The sequence below is a fragment of the Macrosteles quadrilineatus genome, unplaced genomic scaffold (assembly GCF_028750875.1).
Source record: "Macrosteles quadrilineatus isolate MER2022 unplaced genomic scaffold, UCM_ALF_1.0 Scaffold_4__1_contigs__length_99947679, whole genome shotgun sequence".
In the NCBI taxonomy this organism is placed as follows: domain Eukaryota; kingdom Metazoa; phylum Arthropoda; class Insecta; order Hemiptera; family Cicadellidae; genus Macrosteles; species Macrosteles quadrilineatus.
In genome coordinates, this window is record NW_026542597.1 from 22316965 (window position 1) to 22332183 (window position 15219).

Genomic DNA, 15219 nt, shown 5'->3' on the forward strand with positions numbered 1-15219 from the left:
AACTCTAAAAGGTGTTACTAGATCCTTTTTGTTTTTCATTAACCCTTTGTTCGCTGAATACATTTTATTAGCACTTTCAGTGTGATTGTTGTTGCACAACGTTCAAATTCAGTTTAAGGTTAAGGATGTAAAGCCGGGTTTTCCTAGACGCAGAAGAGGATAGCTGAGGGCGGAGAGCGGAAAAGCGATTAACATGGCATTCCGCTCCACTTCTAGGAAAACGGTAACATTAAATTACCTAAGACAAGAGAAGTCCGCTCTCCGCGTTCCTCTCTCCGCACTCCGCTTCCGCGCCTTAGAAAAACCAGCTTAACATAGAGCGGAAGAGTCTAGGTATACAGGATTTTGTTGTTGTTAAAGCTGGCTTACCTGAATTGGGAAGAATCCAAACTGGCACAAGAAACAGAAACCTTTACACTGTATACAAAACATTAGAATATTTCACTGTCACTGACAGCATTTCCAACTAAGTCAAGTGAGACTTGAAGAGAGAATTTTCTTCAGATGCAAAGGTGGCCAGTGAGTATAAGTACAACTTCCTGGCTACCATTAGGTGTTAGGAAAACTCTCTCTTCAAATCATACCTTCCCTAGTTGAAAATTCTGTCAGTAACAGTGCAATATTCTAATATGGGTTTAGTGTGAAGTTGTGTGTTTCCTGTGCCAGTTTGGACACTTTCCCATTCAGGCAAGCCTGCTATCCTCACAAAAGACTTACCAATGTTGATATTCAGTTTTATTGTTGTTCAAAGTAGTTTTCAGTGTGTCAGTTTGTTTGTGTTTGTTGTTGCTTAATGTTACATTCAGTATGTTTGTTGTGCAGACAGTCACCAAGGACATGGCTAGTGACACTGCAGAAGCTATCCGCAAGATGTCCCGACAGTACATGGAGAACCCCAACGCCATCATACTCTGTATTCAGGACGGGTGAGTTGAGTCATTAGTTGATTTTGGAAACTTAATTATAAACCTTAACATGATAAGCATTTCTCATCCGCTAAACCCAACAGTTGACAAATAATGGTAACCCAATTTTGAATGGTCGTTAACTGTTTTGCTTTATTTACAGGAGTGTGGACGCAGAACGTAGCAACGTGACAGATCTAGTCAGCCAGATGGACCCGCAAGGCAAACGTACTATCTTTGTGTTGACCAAAGTCGACCTCGCCGAGGAGAGCTTGGCCAACCCAGATAGGGTAATTGAATACTACAACACCTCTATCAATGATTTTTTTTATGAAACTTTTCCTTTAAGTTATTTTTGAACATTAATATTACATTGCTGCATTTTCAATTTGAGAAAATCCATTGGTGATTGGCTAAATTTGATCCGTCCTGGGGACGGAAGTCCCATGCTCTGCCACTAGACCAACTAGCTCCCCCAGTGTCCTTAGCAGTATTCACAGTGAAACATAGTATAGCATCAGGTATGAAACATTAAAATTTTGCTGTTCTTTTTTTTATTCTCGATTGGAACCCCCAACTCAAGTCTGTTAAATAGCGAACAGGTGCATTGTCGGGTTGTTGTGGGTCTACTGTAAATATATTTTAAACTATTATCTAAAAAAAAGAAAGTATTTTGTAAATTGTTAAAATTTTGACGTATTGAATAAAATCATGCTCACATGTTTGTTGAAGTCAAATTTTTTCTCTTTATTAGTTTTAAGACATGCTATTGTGTTTCAAGGTACTCACTCAACCGTAAAACCAACCGTGAATAAGCTGTGTATGTTGTCAATGGTGAAATCCTAGATTGTGGTGTGAATTAAGCAGTTAAATCTTGAAATAAATTATGGGGGTTTTTGGTTTTTGAAAAATGTTTCATGCTAATAGTATTAATTCCTACAAGATTTCACCTGTAATCGGCTTAAGACTCCTGACCCTTATAAACGTCCTGTAAATGTTACTGTGGAAAAGGTTAAACTTTGTAGATTGAAAAGTGAAGGGACCCCTCGTGTTTTCTTTTTGACAAACTCTCAAATTTAATTTCTCATCTAAGTTATAAATTTAACTTTGTCAGAATATGTATTTTTATCAATTTATTAAAAATCACTCATTGTCAATATTATGAAAATTGTTTCAGATTCAAAAGATCCTGTCAGGAAATTTGTTTCCGATGAAGGCTCTAGGCTACTTTGCAGTGGTCACTGGTAGAGGTCGGAAGGAAGATTCTATCCAAAGTATTCAAGAGTACGAGGAGAAGTTCTTCAGAAGCTCCAGGCTGTTTAAGTAAGTCAAATGTCCTATCAAATATTAAAACAAATGTATAACCACCAAGCAAATACATAACCCATTATTTAACTTATATTTTTTTACTTATATATTTTGTTAAAATGGTTGAAATGTTTTATAAAGACAAGAGCCAATAAAGGAAAAATTAACTTCCATTTTAGTATTTTTATTTATTTGCTTGAATCTGAACGGGTACTGAACTGAGTCTGTCGACATAACACCTACAACTACATATTATTTTGAATATAAAGTTTAAGGAGTATTTGTTTTTTACATTATGATATCAAGAACATAATATTCTTTAACACTGAAAATAACCAACAATCAATCAAATTCAATTCTGTTTTGAATTGTATAATCGTACAAATTATGTACCTTCATTTTTTATAAGATCGCTCCAGTGATGTATTGTTTTATTACAGATTATGAAATTATTGTGCTTTTATTTTGTTCAATTGAACAGTATTCTAAAAACACCTGTTTACGCAAGGTTCTGTTTTCAGTTTTTAAATACTTCATATGAATCCCTTTTTCCATTAAGACACAGTTGTATACCATTACAAAATGTTTATAGGTTTCTCTATAAAATAACAATGTTGTTAAGTAATCTTCAAAACTAGTAAATGTTATTAAAGCATTTATCTTTGACCTTGGATATTACGTGGCAATCCATCCCCATATGATATTTGTTGTCAGTCTTAGAATGAAAATGAACGTAGTTCAATTGAGTCACCGACAGAGTGTGCTGCTGTCAGTTGCTAATCTCAATCTTATACACCAACTCTTTTTTTTTTGTCCTAGGACACTAGGCACGAGCCTGGGATTGTTTTTCACATTACTTCAGACTAGACCTAGGGGTTGCGGCATTATCACTTAGACAATATCCATTGGTGACTTGGCAGGGATCGAACCCGGGACCTCAGGGACTGAAGTCCCGCGCTCTAACCACTACGCCAGCTCGCTCCCCACACCAACTCTTTTAGATCATATACAAGCTAAACTGAAGGGCTAAGCTACTTTTAACTTCCCCATTTTTCCAGATTAATTATCAAAATAGTGAAATCCAAAAGAGAAAAGCGAGTTTTAATGGCCTTTGTGAGTGGCTTATTTAAATTTGTTCTATTTTAGTAAAAAAAATTTCCTACAGCTGGTCTGTATGAGATATTCACTCGTAATGTATAACTTTACAAATTACAGAAACGCAACGGCCACTGGACAAGTGACTACTCGCAACTTAAGCCGAGCGGTCGCGGACTGTTTCTGGAAAATGGTGAAAGAGACGGTAGAGCAGCAAGCGGACGCTTTCAAGGCGACTCGGTTCAATCTGGAGACAGAGTGGAAAAACAATTTTCCTCGGTTGAGAGAACTCGACCGCAACGAGTTGTTCGAGAAAGCCCGAGGGGAGATATTGGACGAGGTGGTGAACCTGAGCGAAGTGTCGGTGAAGACTTGGGAGGAGCTTCTAGTCCACAAGATATGGGACAAAGTCTCTCTGAATGTGTTTGAAAACATTTATCTGCCTGCAGTTCAGACCGGAGATCCAAGTAAGTTGTTGCTTATGGATGATCGTTGATTATATAACATGTCCTGTGGGGTCTAAAAAGTTAATCTTTTCATTGACTATTGGATAAAAGTAGACATCCCATCTATTTGGACCTGCTGTCGTCATTTTTTTATTATAAAAGAACATAGTTGTGTGAGCCAGTCACATAATGCGCTAGTGTTCCAAGTTGATGGGTCATACATAACAGTATCTATAGCTCACAATAAGTCATTCTATTAGTTTGACTTGGTAAAAAAGTTTGTCTATTTCAAAATAAATTAGTAATTTAGATCAGCACAATCGTCTGAAGTTCACATCAACTTTGACGATTTTGGTTAAAAAACTGGCAACGGCTTTAACATGGGGATGGACAGTCTTGTTGTATCAAAAGTGAAAATTTTTATCTTCACAGAAATCCCTAATCGTAGACTGTGATCGCGGAAAAGCGTAAATTTCCCAACCAGGTAAAAGCTTAGCATGACTCAGGCTATTTTCTTTAAAATACTCTGAACTTGGGTAAACATCCAATTAGCAAAATTTTTTTATTATTTGAATGGGGTGTGGTCTCAATTGATCCGATAATTGGGAGTTCTACTGTAGTAACAAAATTTAAAATAAGTACGTGTGTACTATCTGACAGTGGGGAAGGAAGCTGGACTTAGGTCCCTGAGGTTTCTGGTTCAAATCCCGCCAGATCACCGATGGATTTTATCCAAGTGAAAAATGCCACAACTCTTAGGTCTAGCCAGAAGTATGTGAAAGACGATCCCGGGCTAATGCCTAGCGTCCTAGAACAAAATAAAAATAATCTATCTACAGGAAGAAAGGATTCAGCTAAACTCCTCAGTCATCCAGAAAACTTCTGCTAACCTATGGCCTATGGACTTTGTATTAAAAAATTTATCTTTTTAGAAGATTTTTGTTAAATTTTATGATTTTTTTTAAATCCTGGGCTATGTGATGATTTATATTAGTAGAAAATGCCCTGCTAAAACATACAATATATGGTGTAAACAAATTGAATACACAAAAATTGTATTTATAATCCTCGGAAATCGCTGAATTTCCCTAGAATCCTTCTTACTTCCTTTTTTACTGCATACTTTACAGTGGATTGCTGTGATCCCAAATTTTGGCCTGTATCCATGCCATTTCATGTGTTATTTCAACTGACTGTTTCAACAATATATTTTGTAGAGATGTTCAACACGACCGTAGACATCAAGCTGAGTCAGTGGGCCAATCAGACGTTGCCGCAGAAGTCCGTTGAGGCTGGATGGGAGGCGTTGAGACATGAGTTCACCCACTTCATCGAGAGCCGCAAGCGCACCAAGGACTACGACGACTTGTTTGACCGTCTCAAGCAAGCTGTAATAGACGAGGCCATGTCCAGGCACAAATGGGAGCCTAAGGTACTTTCAGCCTTTAGGTACTATAAGAAAATAGTGTTTTACTTTTACAATTTTATGTATGCAGGGTGGGTACTTAAAACCAAGAAAGCTGCAAACTTTTAGGTTAAACCGTAAAAAATAAGGATGGGCCAATACCAATCCTTGATTCCTAAAAAGTTGTTCTACACTTTGTCACTTTGTATTTAACGGGGGATTCAGAAATTAATAGACGTTTCGCATTAGCACCACTTCGGAGGGTGCTATCATCACCATCTTAGTATTGGAGCGTTCCTACACTACGTGTCCAGCCACGATAACATCTAAAGCAACGATAATCTATGGCGTTTTAAGGGTTGTCAATAAACTAATTGACATTATGATTACAGGCCAATGAAGTGTTGCGAGTAATCCAGCTGAACACCCTGGCAGATCGTAACTGTAGAGATAAGCGAGCGTGGGACGATGCAGTTCGGTTCTTGGAGAACAGTGTGAAGGAGAAGCTCAATGTATGTATTATAACAATATCGATGTATAACCAGTAAGTAGCCTTGATGTACTGTTTATGTGTCAGTTAAACAACACGATTATCCCACTTTTTTTACCAAATTGCTTGCATTGAAAGGAAAAGCTCTTTAAGCCAATATAGAGAAAGTTCTTTTCTACAGAGAGAGGTATAGTTTTTACTAGATCGGTAAACATACAGTAGACTCTCGATTATCTATGATCATGAGTGGCTGATTGATTGTGAATGGTAAAATAATGTATCTGGGATAATGCAAACCTAACCTGATATTACTGTGATATAACTAACATTGACCTTGGTTTGAATAGAAAGGGCTTATTGCCTGAGAATAAGGTAGACAAAGGATAGGATAAGCAGGCTTACCTTTAGAAATTTAGGCATCCCACTTCACTACAGAAACACAGAAGAAAACACAAAAGAAACACTGGATATTTCAAGGCCACTGGCCTCTTTCTCAACATTGAGAGTTACGTTAGATACTTGGAGTCTTTCATTGGTAAAGGAAGCAGTTATCCTATCCTTTTTCTCCCTTATTAACATTGACTTTGAATGTAGTTCAGTTTTAATACAGGTTCAGACAACAATAAAACAGCTAGAATGCAGTGTACCAACCTATTAACTTAATTCACAGCAGGGTAAATCCACTTGTGGATTATCAGGAGTTTGCTGTGCCACTTAGATGAACTCCAACCACGAGTTCACGGTTTGATCACACTGAAAAATGTAATCAATGATAAGAAGGAACTGAACCGAGGACTCCAAGACAGAAGCCTTTGCTTTAAATTACCACTCAATAAATTTAAAATTATTACCTTAATTATCATGATTAATTGGAATACTGTCAGAAAAAAGAAAAGATTGTTTTCTTTTTTTTATCTTAGTCTCAAAGAGCACAAGATTTGAATAAACATCATATAAGTTTATTCCCAGTGTCTTCATATAAGTCTACAATCAGACACAAGAATATTTACACCCAAAACTATCTGAATGAAGGACAGAAAGAACATTTACGTCAAAACTAGAAATTCTTGTGTTTTATTTAACCATTGATCCTATTCTGTTTTTGCAGACAAACTAAGCTATTACAACTGTAATAAATGCTGTAAGGTTCATGTTTCTTGCAGGCCACGGAGAAGCTGTTGTCGGATCAGATGGGACCTGGATTCAAGGATCGTTGGCTGTATTGGAAATACACGTCTGAGATACAGGACAAACGTAATGCAATCAAGCGGGAACTTGACAAAATATTAAACTCCAACTATGTAAGTGCCTAATACTTATTAGTCTTAAAAACTGAGGTTAATTGTCTGGCTTTTGTCCCACCTTCACCTATCAAAAAGCCCTGCGCTCCACCACTAGACTTTCTAATGCTAATCTAAATTAATAAAAACATGTTTACACACATTTGTGTATCAAATGTTAAACTGTTTCTCCCCCTCCCCCCCCCCCAATCATAGGTTATATTTATTGTTTTTTTCTCCTTTTCCCAACAACACTGCATCAAATCTTTTCCATAACTACTTTCTAGTCATACAAGTAAAAAATAATTTCCTTAATAAAATACTACATGAACTCACCTAACCTGCATCAGTGTCCTGTGGGTACCCTGTCCTGACTAACTCCTTTAACCAACAGAGATTTATTAATGCTAGATTCGCTAATGAGTGCAAAGCACACAACATTTTCACAAACACCTCCAGCATGCTTCCTAGCCTGCAAAGTCTGTCTAGAATTCATAAATCTTGCGTATATAGGCCAAAGCTCATAAATACAATTCGTCAATTTAACAAATATTTTAAGAGTGTAACATAGAGCTTGAGGATTTTTAACAATTTTTATAGGATTTTGAAAGGAAAAGAGTCCTCTATGTCACAAGAAACACACAATAAATTTACACCAGCCACTGATATACCAAATATACCAGCCACTGGGTATATTGTCAGATGAGAGTGAGGTTTTTTGCGGAGTGCCCCAGGGCTCGGTGTTAGGCCCTGTTCTTTTCCTTATAATGATTAATGATTTGGATAAATGTATGTCCTGTACTTCTGTGATTTATGCGGATGACTCCACTTTCTTAAATAGTCAAGGTACCTTTAGTGAACTCATGGTGCTGTCCAAACTTTCCCTCAATGAAGCTAGGAACTGGTTCAGTGTCAATGGGTTTTTTATGAATCCTGAAAAGACTCAAACTATTGTTTTTAGGTTAGGTCGCACACCTGAGGAAGAAAAGAATTTTTCGTCAAGTGTAAATTTATTAGGCATAGATTTGGATAGTGATTTAAGCTGGTCAACCCATTTATATAACTTAAGTAAGAAATTGTCAAGAGTTTTATTTTTAATTAGACGTCTAAGAGATTTTGTTCCTCCTTTGTATGTTAGATCTGCGTATTTTGCTTTTTTTCAAAGTCTGTTAAAGTATGGTCTGTTACTGTGGGGTAACTCCACCCACATTCTAATAATTTTAAAGCTTCAAAAAAAGGCTGTAAGACTGTTGACCATTTCAGGGTTGAGGGACCATTGTAAACCTCTTTTTAAAGCAACAGGTATCCTGACAACTGTAAATTTGTATATATTAGAGTGTGTTATTTTTGTAAAACAAAATTCACATTTCTTTAGCTCAAGAAATAATTTTCACTCATATTACACAAGGGGAAGATCTGCTTTGGATAGGCCCTACACCAGACTAACAACAGTACAGCAAAGTTTTGCTAGTATATCAGTAAAAATAGTAAATTGTTTTGCAAGTGAAATACTTGACATTCCTTGTACTCGGCTAAAACAAAAGTTGATGGTTTGGCTTGCTGACCACCCTTTTTACAGTTTAGATGAATTTTTTGCAGAATACAATTGTAATGGTAAAATTGTTATCTAGTTCTTACTTAGTCCCTAGTCAACTGTTACCTAGTCTTTCAAACACTTGTTTAAGTAGGTACCTCACTTTTGTTTCATATATATAGTTCTGTGTTTTTCAAATGATTTTAGCTTTATTTTCTTGTTGTCTTTGTTATATTTAAGTTTAGTGAAGATTCCATGTTATAGACCATGTTATACTATCTAGAATCTATGGCCCTTTTTTTGTTAACGAGGTCTATTGTAACATATGTTATTTAATGACCAATAAAGATTTATGATTTATGATTTATGATAACATTCTCAACAAAGTACGGTTTGATTTGGGAAGAGAGAAGTCAGTTTGTAAAATTTCTCTTCCCAATTCACAGCTTCCTTGGTTGTAAATGCTGTCAGTGACATTGAGATAGATGTTCTAACTTTTATGTATGGTAACGTTTTTTTGTGTTTCATCTGGCAGAGTGGACTCTTTCCCATTCAGATAAGCCTGTTATCCAAACAGAAGATTTAATGGTAAACTAACACAGTTTTGTTGGTTATTGTAGAAGCACAGTAACATGCTGACCCAGGACGAGGTAACGACCATCAGAGAGAATCTGCAGCGAAGCGGTGTCACTGTTGATGCGGAGTTCATAAGAGACGTGTGGCACCCGGTGTACCGCAGACATTTCCTCAAACAGAGCCTTGCTCGGGCGTACGACTGTCGTCGGGCCTTCTACCTCTACCACGAGGGGCTTGAGGTATGTCGTATCGTCCACGACTATAATCGGTTTGATTTGTTGAGTTTTTGTTTGTTAGTGATAGTGTTATTTTGTGTGTAAAATCACATTCACCTGTAACAGAAAGCATATAAACTCCTGTGAATGTGGATAAGCAAATTGTGTCAGTCACTCTCTGAAATCATAGACGCCAGTATCGACTGGAATGAGATACTGACGTAGACATCCCATCTATGTGTACCTGCTGTAGCCCATTTTAGCCATTTACAGAGTGTGCTACGGTAATATATATTTTCTCCAAGAGTTTTAGTTACTCAAATAGTTGATTTGGTATCAAATATGCTATAGCATACAGATTTGCAATAAGCTGTCCTATCAGTCCCATCACACCATGGACAAAAGAATTAAATATAGACCGAAAGCAGTGCTACGGTTAGCATATATTCTGGCGTCCACCACTAGGAGTGCCGTGTAGTTTCGGTGCCCACCACTGCAGCGTCAAGCGCTCGTGAGAATTGCCATGACAACTTGGTATTTGGAGCCAGTGTTGCCAACTTCAGGGGAATTCCCCGGATTCCAGGGAGCTGTAGTTTGTTCTGTTATTTTTCCATGTTTTTAACATTTTTGGGGATTTAAAAAAAGAGGCTTTTTTCCGTTAAAATAACCAAATTTCAGAATTTGTTATCTTGCCCTTATTGAAAAGTGGGTCTGATACGTTGGTAGCATTTTGTTTGCAAGGGTAATAGTGCTGGTAGCAGACAGCGAGTTGATGACGGCAGCTAATCGAAGAACAGTGAGCACGCTCTAGCGGCATATCGAGGAACCTTCCTTTGCCAGTCGATTTAATTCTTTTGTCTGTGGTATGACTTATTCAATGCATATTCAAAATAAATCAATAATTTCCTTGCATTCAGTAATGGTCAATTTAATTCAATTACATTGATTGTCATTCTAAAACTGCCAACAGCTTTAGCATGGAGATAGAATATCTACTATCTAGTTCTATCAATTGTCAAAGACGCTAGCCTCTAGACTGGCAACACACCCAAAATGGTTAAGGATAAGTAAAGTCCAGTTCAGATGATATTCAATCTTCTATTTAGTCTGTTCTCACTTAAAACTTTTTAGCTCAATGTGTCCCCATCTTAGACAATGATTTATTCTCCTTGTTGTTACTCAACAGACGGAGTGCAATGATGTAGTCCTGTTCTGGCGCATTGACCAGGTGCTGAAAGTAACAGCCAACGCTCTCCGACAACAAGTCATGAACAGGGAAGGTAAGAAAAGTCTCATGTTTAATACATCAACTCATTCCTATACTAGTGTCCTACTAGTGTGTGGTATTCTGAACATACAAGATTTTATTTTCGACAGATCTCCTATTTTACGCTTTTTATCAGTATAATGAAATTAGTGATCATACAAAACTTGTGTTGGTGTATTGCTAACATTTAGCATAAGTTAATGTAAGGGCACAAATATTTTAAAATTATAGCATAAGCTATAAAATAGTGATTCAAAGTTGTAGTTGTCGGTGAGTTATCAAATTTTAATCAATTGTTTAATCGGTTGTTGTATGATTTAAATGGTATCTTGCAAGTTAAAAACATATGTTTGTTTCAGCTCAACGTCTTGAAAAAGAAATAAAACAAGTTTTAGAAGAATTTAGTCAGAACTCTGAAATCAAAGAAAAGTTGTTAACTGGAAGGAGAGTGACCCTCGCAGAAGAACTTAGTAAGTAAACACTTCATATTATCTTAAAGCAATTAAATAGATTATATTATTATGTTACATAGCAATCAAACCGATTATATTATCAAGTGGCCTATATTAAAATAACTAGCTGTAACCCGCGGGCTTTGCCCCGTTTAACTTCTTAATTTTCAAGATTATCTCGTTCGCATGGCTCAATCACGTCCTGGTTGAAGTTTGTTCGCTATGCTCACTCACCTTTAGGTTGAAGCTCGTTCGCTGCGCTCACTTGCCTTCAGGTTAGCTCGTTCGCTAGCTAACTCGCCTCCAGGTTGAAGTTCGTTCGCTACGCTCACTCACCTTTTGGTTGCAAATTAGCTGTTGTCATAAATGTAAAGAAATAATAGTGCTGCACCCTGTTGGTAATCCTTGTAACTTTAATGCTATTGAACATCATAGAACAGAACCAACTTGTTTAATTGAAACAGCTGTTAAGATTCAATAATTCCATTTCTCATAAGGTTAACATGGGAAACTCCAGAGCCACTGGGGCGGAGCCCGAAAGGATTTTTGAAATAATAATATGCCTATATGTTAATCGGGAATGTGAGCTATCATCATGCCAAATTTCAGCCCAATCCGACCAGTATTTTTCGCGTTCACTTGTCACAAACATACATCCAAACTTTCTCATTTATAATATTAGTAGGATAAAAGATCACATTCTTACACAAAAAATAATTAAAGTGGTTTAAATACCTGTAATGTTGATAATCCAAGTGGTTGTGTTACAACTAGTTTCGGCTAACAATGGTGCCTTCTTCAGGATTTCCCAAGGACATTGTCACTTCTTCTGAAGGTTGTCAAAGTTCATAAATATTTACAATTAAAACAACTAGGCCTAGCTTTAGCTACGCGACTGGCGGACATGTTAATTGTATCTCGTCAAAAAATGAAACAAACAAAAATATTAAATACATTTTTGCCTAAAATTCTTTTCTGTTGGCCGAACTTAAAGTCCTATTTTTTTCCCCGGCAAGACAATCAATGGTGTTTGATACGTATGAGCTAATGCGTATGATATACATGATACCAGAATCAGTATGGTAGTTTCTTGTCAACCGTCAACAAAACGCTTTCCAGATGTCTAACATTGAATTGTCTACTATATTGTAATATCTCTGCATTTGCTTTTCTTTCTTGCCAGAAATAATATTTTTTGCATTTTTCAACTAAATAGTTGAAGTTTCCTTTCCTGTCAAGTGAACCTTTCTTAGTAGAACTAACAGTAGTTTCGGAGGGCTTGAGTCCATCATCAGGTGTGACTAAAATAACGGGTCATCTATCATAGAAGAACCCAAATAACAGAAACACAAAACAAAAATACGATAAACTAATGAAATATTGAAAAACTAGCCTGTATTATCATCTAGGATTTTTGTGCACTAATGGTGTTTTGTGTACGTTAATGTAAGTAAATACATCACTGATCTTTCTTTCTACGACATCACACACCTGGGATCTGAAGCCCCCCGCTCTATTATTAGACCAGCTCGAACTTCTGCGACATATTACTACTTTTTAGTGATCTGGACTTTTTGTCTAAAATACTATCTTTACTATATTTGAATGTGTAATGTTTTTGCGTTACAGAGAGAGTAAAAAGGATTCAAGAGAAGCTAGAAGAATTTATCCAAGCTTTAAATAAAGAAAAAATGTCAGAGAAGAGATAAACTGTTCAAGATGATAGAGCTAATTTAAAAAAATATTTTTAATTTTCAATCCACATCTTTGTTACCATTTTTTTACTCAACTGCATTAATTATACACACAGTGACTTGTTATATTCAGAAAATAGTAACCAATTATTAATTGTTGTAATACCATAAATTTCAAGCTTGAATTATCCTTAGGCAGATAGTTAACAGTTAGCATGAGGCTACAACCTCGTGTTACTTTGTATTATATCATCATTTATAGTTTCAGATGATATTGGCATCCTGTTTGTATATAGTTAATTTATTTTTAAACAGTTGAAGCTACCAAAGCATTCAATTTCTTCAAACCATCCATCCACGTTCTAGTTATTTCAATTCCTGCTTTTTTAGAATCTTTTAAATTTCTTGGTTAAATTTTAATTAAACTTGTCCATGGAATATGTTATTTATTTTTTACTTTCTCTCTCTATACATAAAACACAGAGAAAGTATTCTTTTTCAACATTTTTATTTTGAGTTTTCAGTAGAAATATCTCTATTGGTTCTGAACCCAAAAAGTAGTTATCAAAGTGACTGATAAACCCATAACCAACTGGAAAATCGGATTTTTGCAAAAACAGTTATAACAATTTTTTATTTAAAATGTAGTAAGTCATAGTCTTATTAGTTCTAAAAAAAGTAAAACCAAAATGTAAAAAATGTAGCTCGAAAGTTATTAAAATATTTGTGGTTTCCCCCATAAAACATCATAGTTATCCGCATCGCTTATCCATTTTCATGGTGTGGACAAGTTAATGGGAAAGAAGTATGTGTCAGTTTTCTGATATTTATTATTTAAGTCTTTGTGTAAATGATATTTGAAGGTATTTATTACAGTTTTACTCAAAGTAATTTATACAAATTTTGATTGAACCTGTAACATTCCAAAATTGATTGACCTAACATTATTGTTGGGTTTTCTTTTATCGGAAATCGTTCACTGTCACTATTAAAATATATAATTATATACAATTTCATATAATCTGTGATTTTCAATGTTTCCAAATTATTTATTATAGGTCCTCTACTAGTCACATTTCCTGATGACATATTAAATTTTGTTTTGTAGTAATTTTGTCCTCTTATTATAATCCCCAGTAGGCCTACATTAGTTTTTGCTTTAAAAATAGTTTATTTCTAAATTAGACATGAAAACTTTTAGAGTAAGATAGATATAGTTTCTGAAATATTAATGTTATAGTTCGGCCGCTTAGAAAGCGACCTCCTCCAGCATTGGTTTAGCATTAGCGCGCAGGTTGTTTTCTAAGCGGCCGAACTATAGCTACAGCATTAAAGAATTCATCCAACAATTGAAATAACAAGGTAAGAAGAACAAGTGTTATGCTCAAAAGCCATTTTTAACATATAGTTTTATGTTAAGTCAAAGTACTCTCTTTCCTAAAACTGTATGTAGATTTTATTATTATTATTATTTATTATCATTGCTAGATATCACCTTTAACTGTGAATTTGGTGATACGATCTCCTACTATAAGAAATTTGAAATATCTATTGTACCTATTGAAAATTAAAATCCGTTAGAAAAATATTTTTAGTACATTGGACGGTCCTTTTGGTGCTAAGCTAAATATAGCTCAATAATATGAGCTCCTTTCACACTTAACGTTTTTTTCTGTTTCACATTAGACAAATTCTTAGTTCGCCAACAAGCAATAAACCGTGAACAAAATGTGGCATTGTGGCTATTTCATCATGTTGTAAAAGGCAAAAAGAACTGTCTTTAATGGGTGTATTCAATAAAGGAATAAACCAAAGGTGGAACAACAAATAAATACCTAATTAAAATGTGTATGTACTGTACTTATCAATAAATTATTCATGAAATTGCCTAGATGATATACATCTGTACCATAAAAATGTTATTCATCAACCGCAAGAACAATTTTAAGGGTTCAATAGTGTTTTGGAAAACATTCTATGCATGCCACAATGCACTTCAAGCTTCAACCAACAGTAGAAAATCTAGACAAGTAAAATGACTGAAATTGTAATTAACAAAACAATTGGTATATACATAATATAAGCAAACTGTTTATATGATATAAGTAGTTGACAAACAAACACCATTAACAATCATTTGATTTTGTATTCTTTGCCAGTCTCCTGTTTGACCGTAAAGTGTGCAGTTTTCTATTATTTTAGGGTTTATTTATTCATAAGTGCTTTTTACTTTCTCCTCTTAGTAGGTGGAGAAAGAATTGTTTTCGTAAAAATTTTTGAGTTAAGAGTTTTGAGTGGATATATTTGTTTTTTGTCCTCCTGAATGCAAAAAAGTGGTTTTCGAAGTGATATCCGTAAAAACTACGGCTCAAACATTATTGTAACTTAAGTTTTTTCCCCTAAAAACCCATAAAACAACACCAAAATCGGATTTATTAAAACTTTAAAGTCCTATAACTTTAACAAAATAAAATCATACATGTGTGGGACCTGAACCAATCGATTCGGAATTTAATAAGGAATTTAAATATATATATAACTCAAAATCGCAA

At 35.3% G+C, this 15219-nt stretch overlaps 1 protein-coding gene across 2 annotated transcripts in view; it reads left to right on the forward strand.

The window, feature by feature from the left end:
• LOC128993218 (dynamin-like 120 kDa protein, mitochondrial) overlaps positions 1–13687 on the forward strand; it is a 31949-nt gene extending 18262 nt beyond the window's left edge. For both annotated transcript variants that reach the window (XM_054416983.1, XM_054416984.1), the window contains 11 exons: positions 823–926; positions 1069–1195; positions 2083–2228; positions 3429–3775; positions 4972–5186; positions 5552–5671; positions 6813–6950; positions 9084–9278; positions 10441–10534; positions 10881–10991; positions 12603–13687. In XM_054416983.1, the coding sequence (XP_054272958.1) occupies positions 823–926; positions 1069–1195; positions 2083–2228; positions 3429–3775; positions 4972–5186; positions 5552–5671; positions 6813–6950; positions 9084–9278; positions 10441–10534; positions 10881–10991; positions 12603–12682 (1677 nt within the window). In that variant the 3' untranslated portion in view covers positions 12683–13687. The remainder of the gene's footprint in view (positions 1–822; positions 927–1068; positions 1196–2082; positions 2229–3428; positions 3776–4971; positions 5187–5551; positions 5672–6812; positions 6951–9083; positions 9279–10440; positions 10535–10880; positions 10992–12602) is intronic.
• The last annotated feature ends 1532 nt before the right edge of the window (positions 13688–15219 follow it).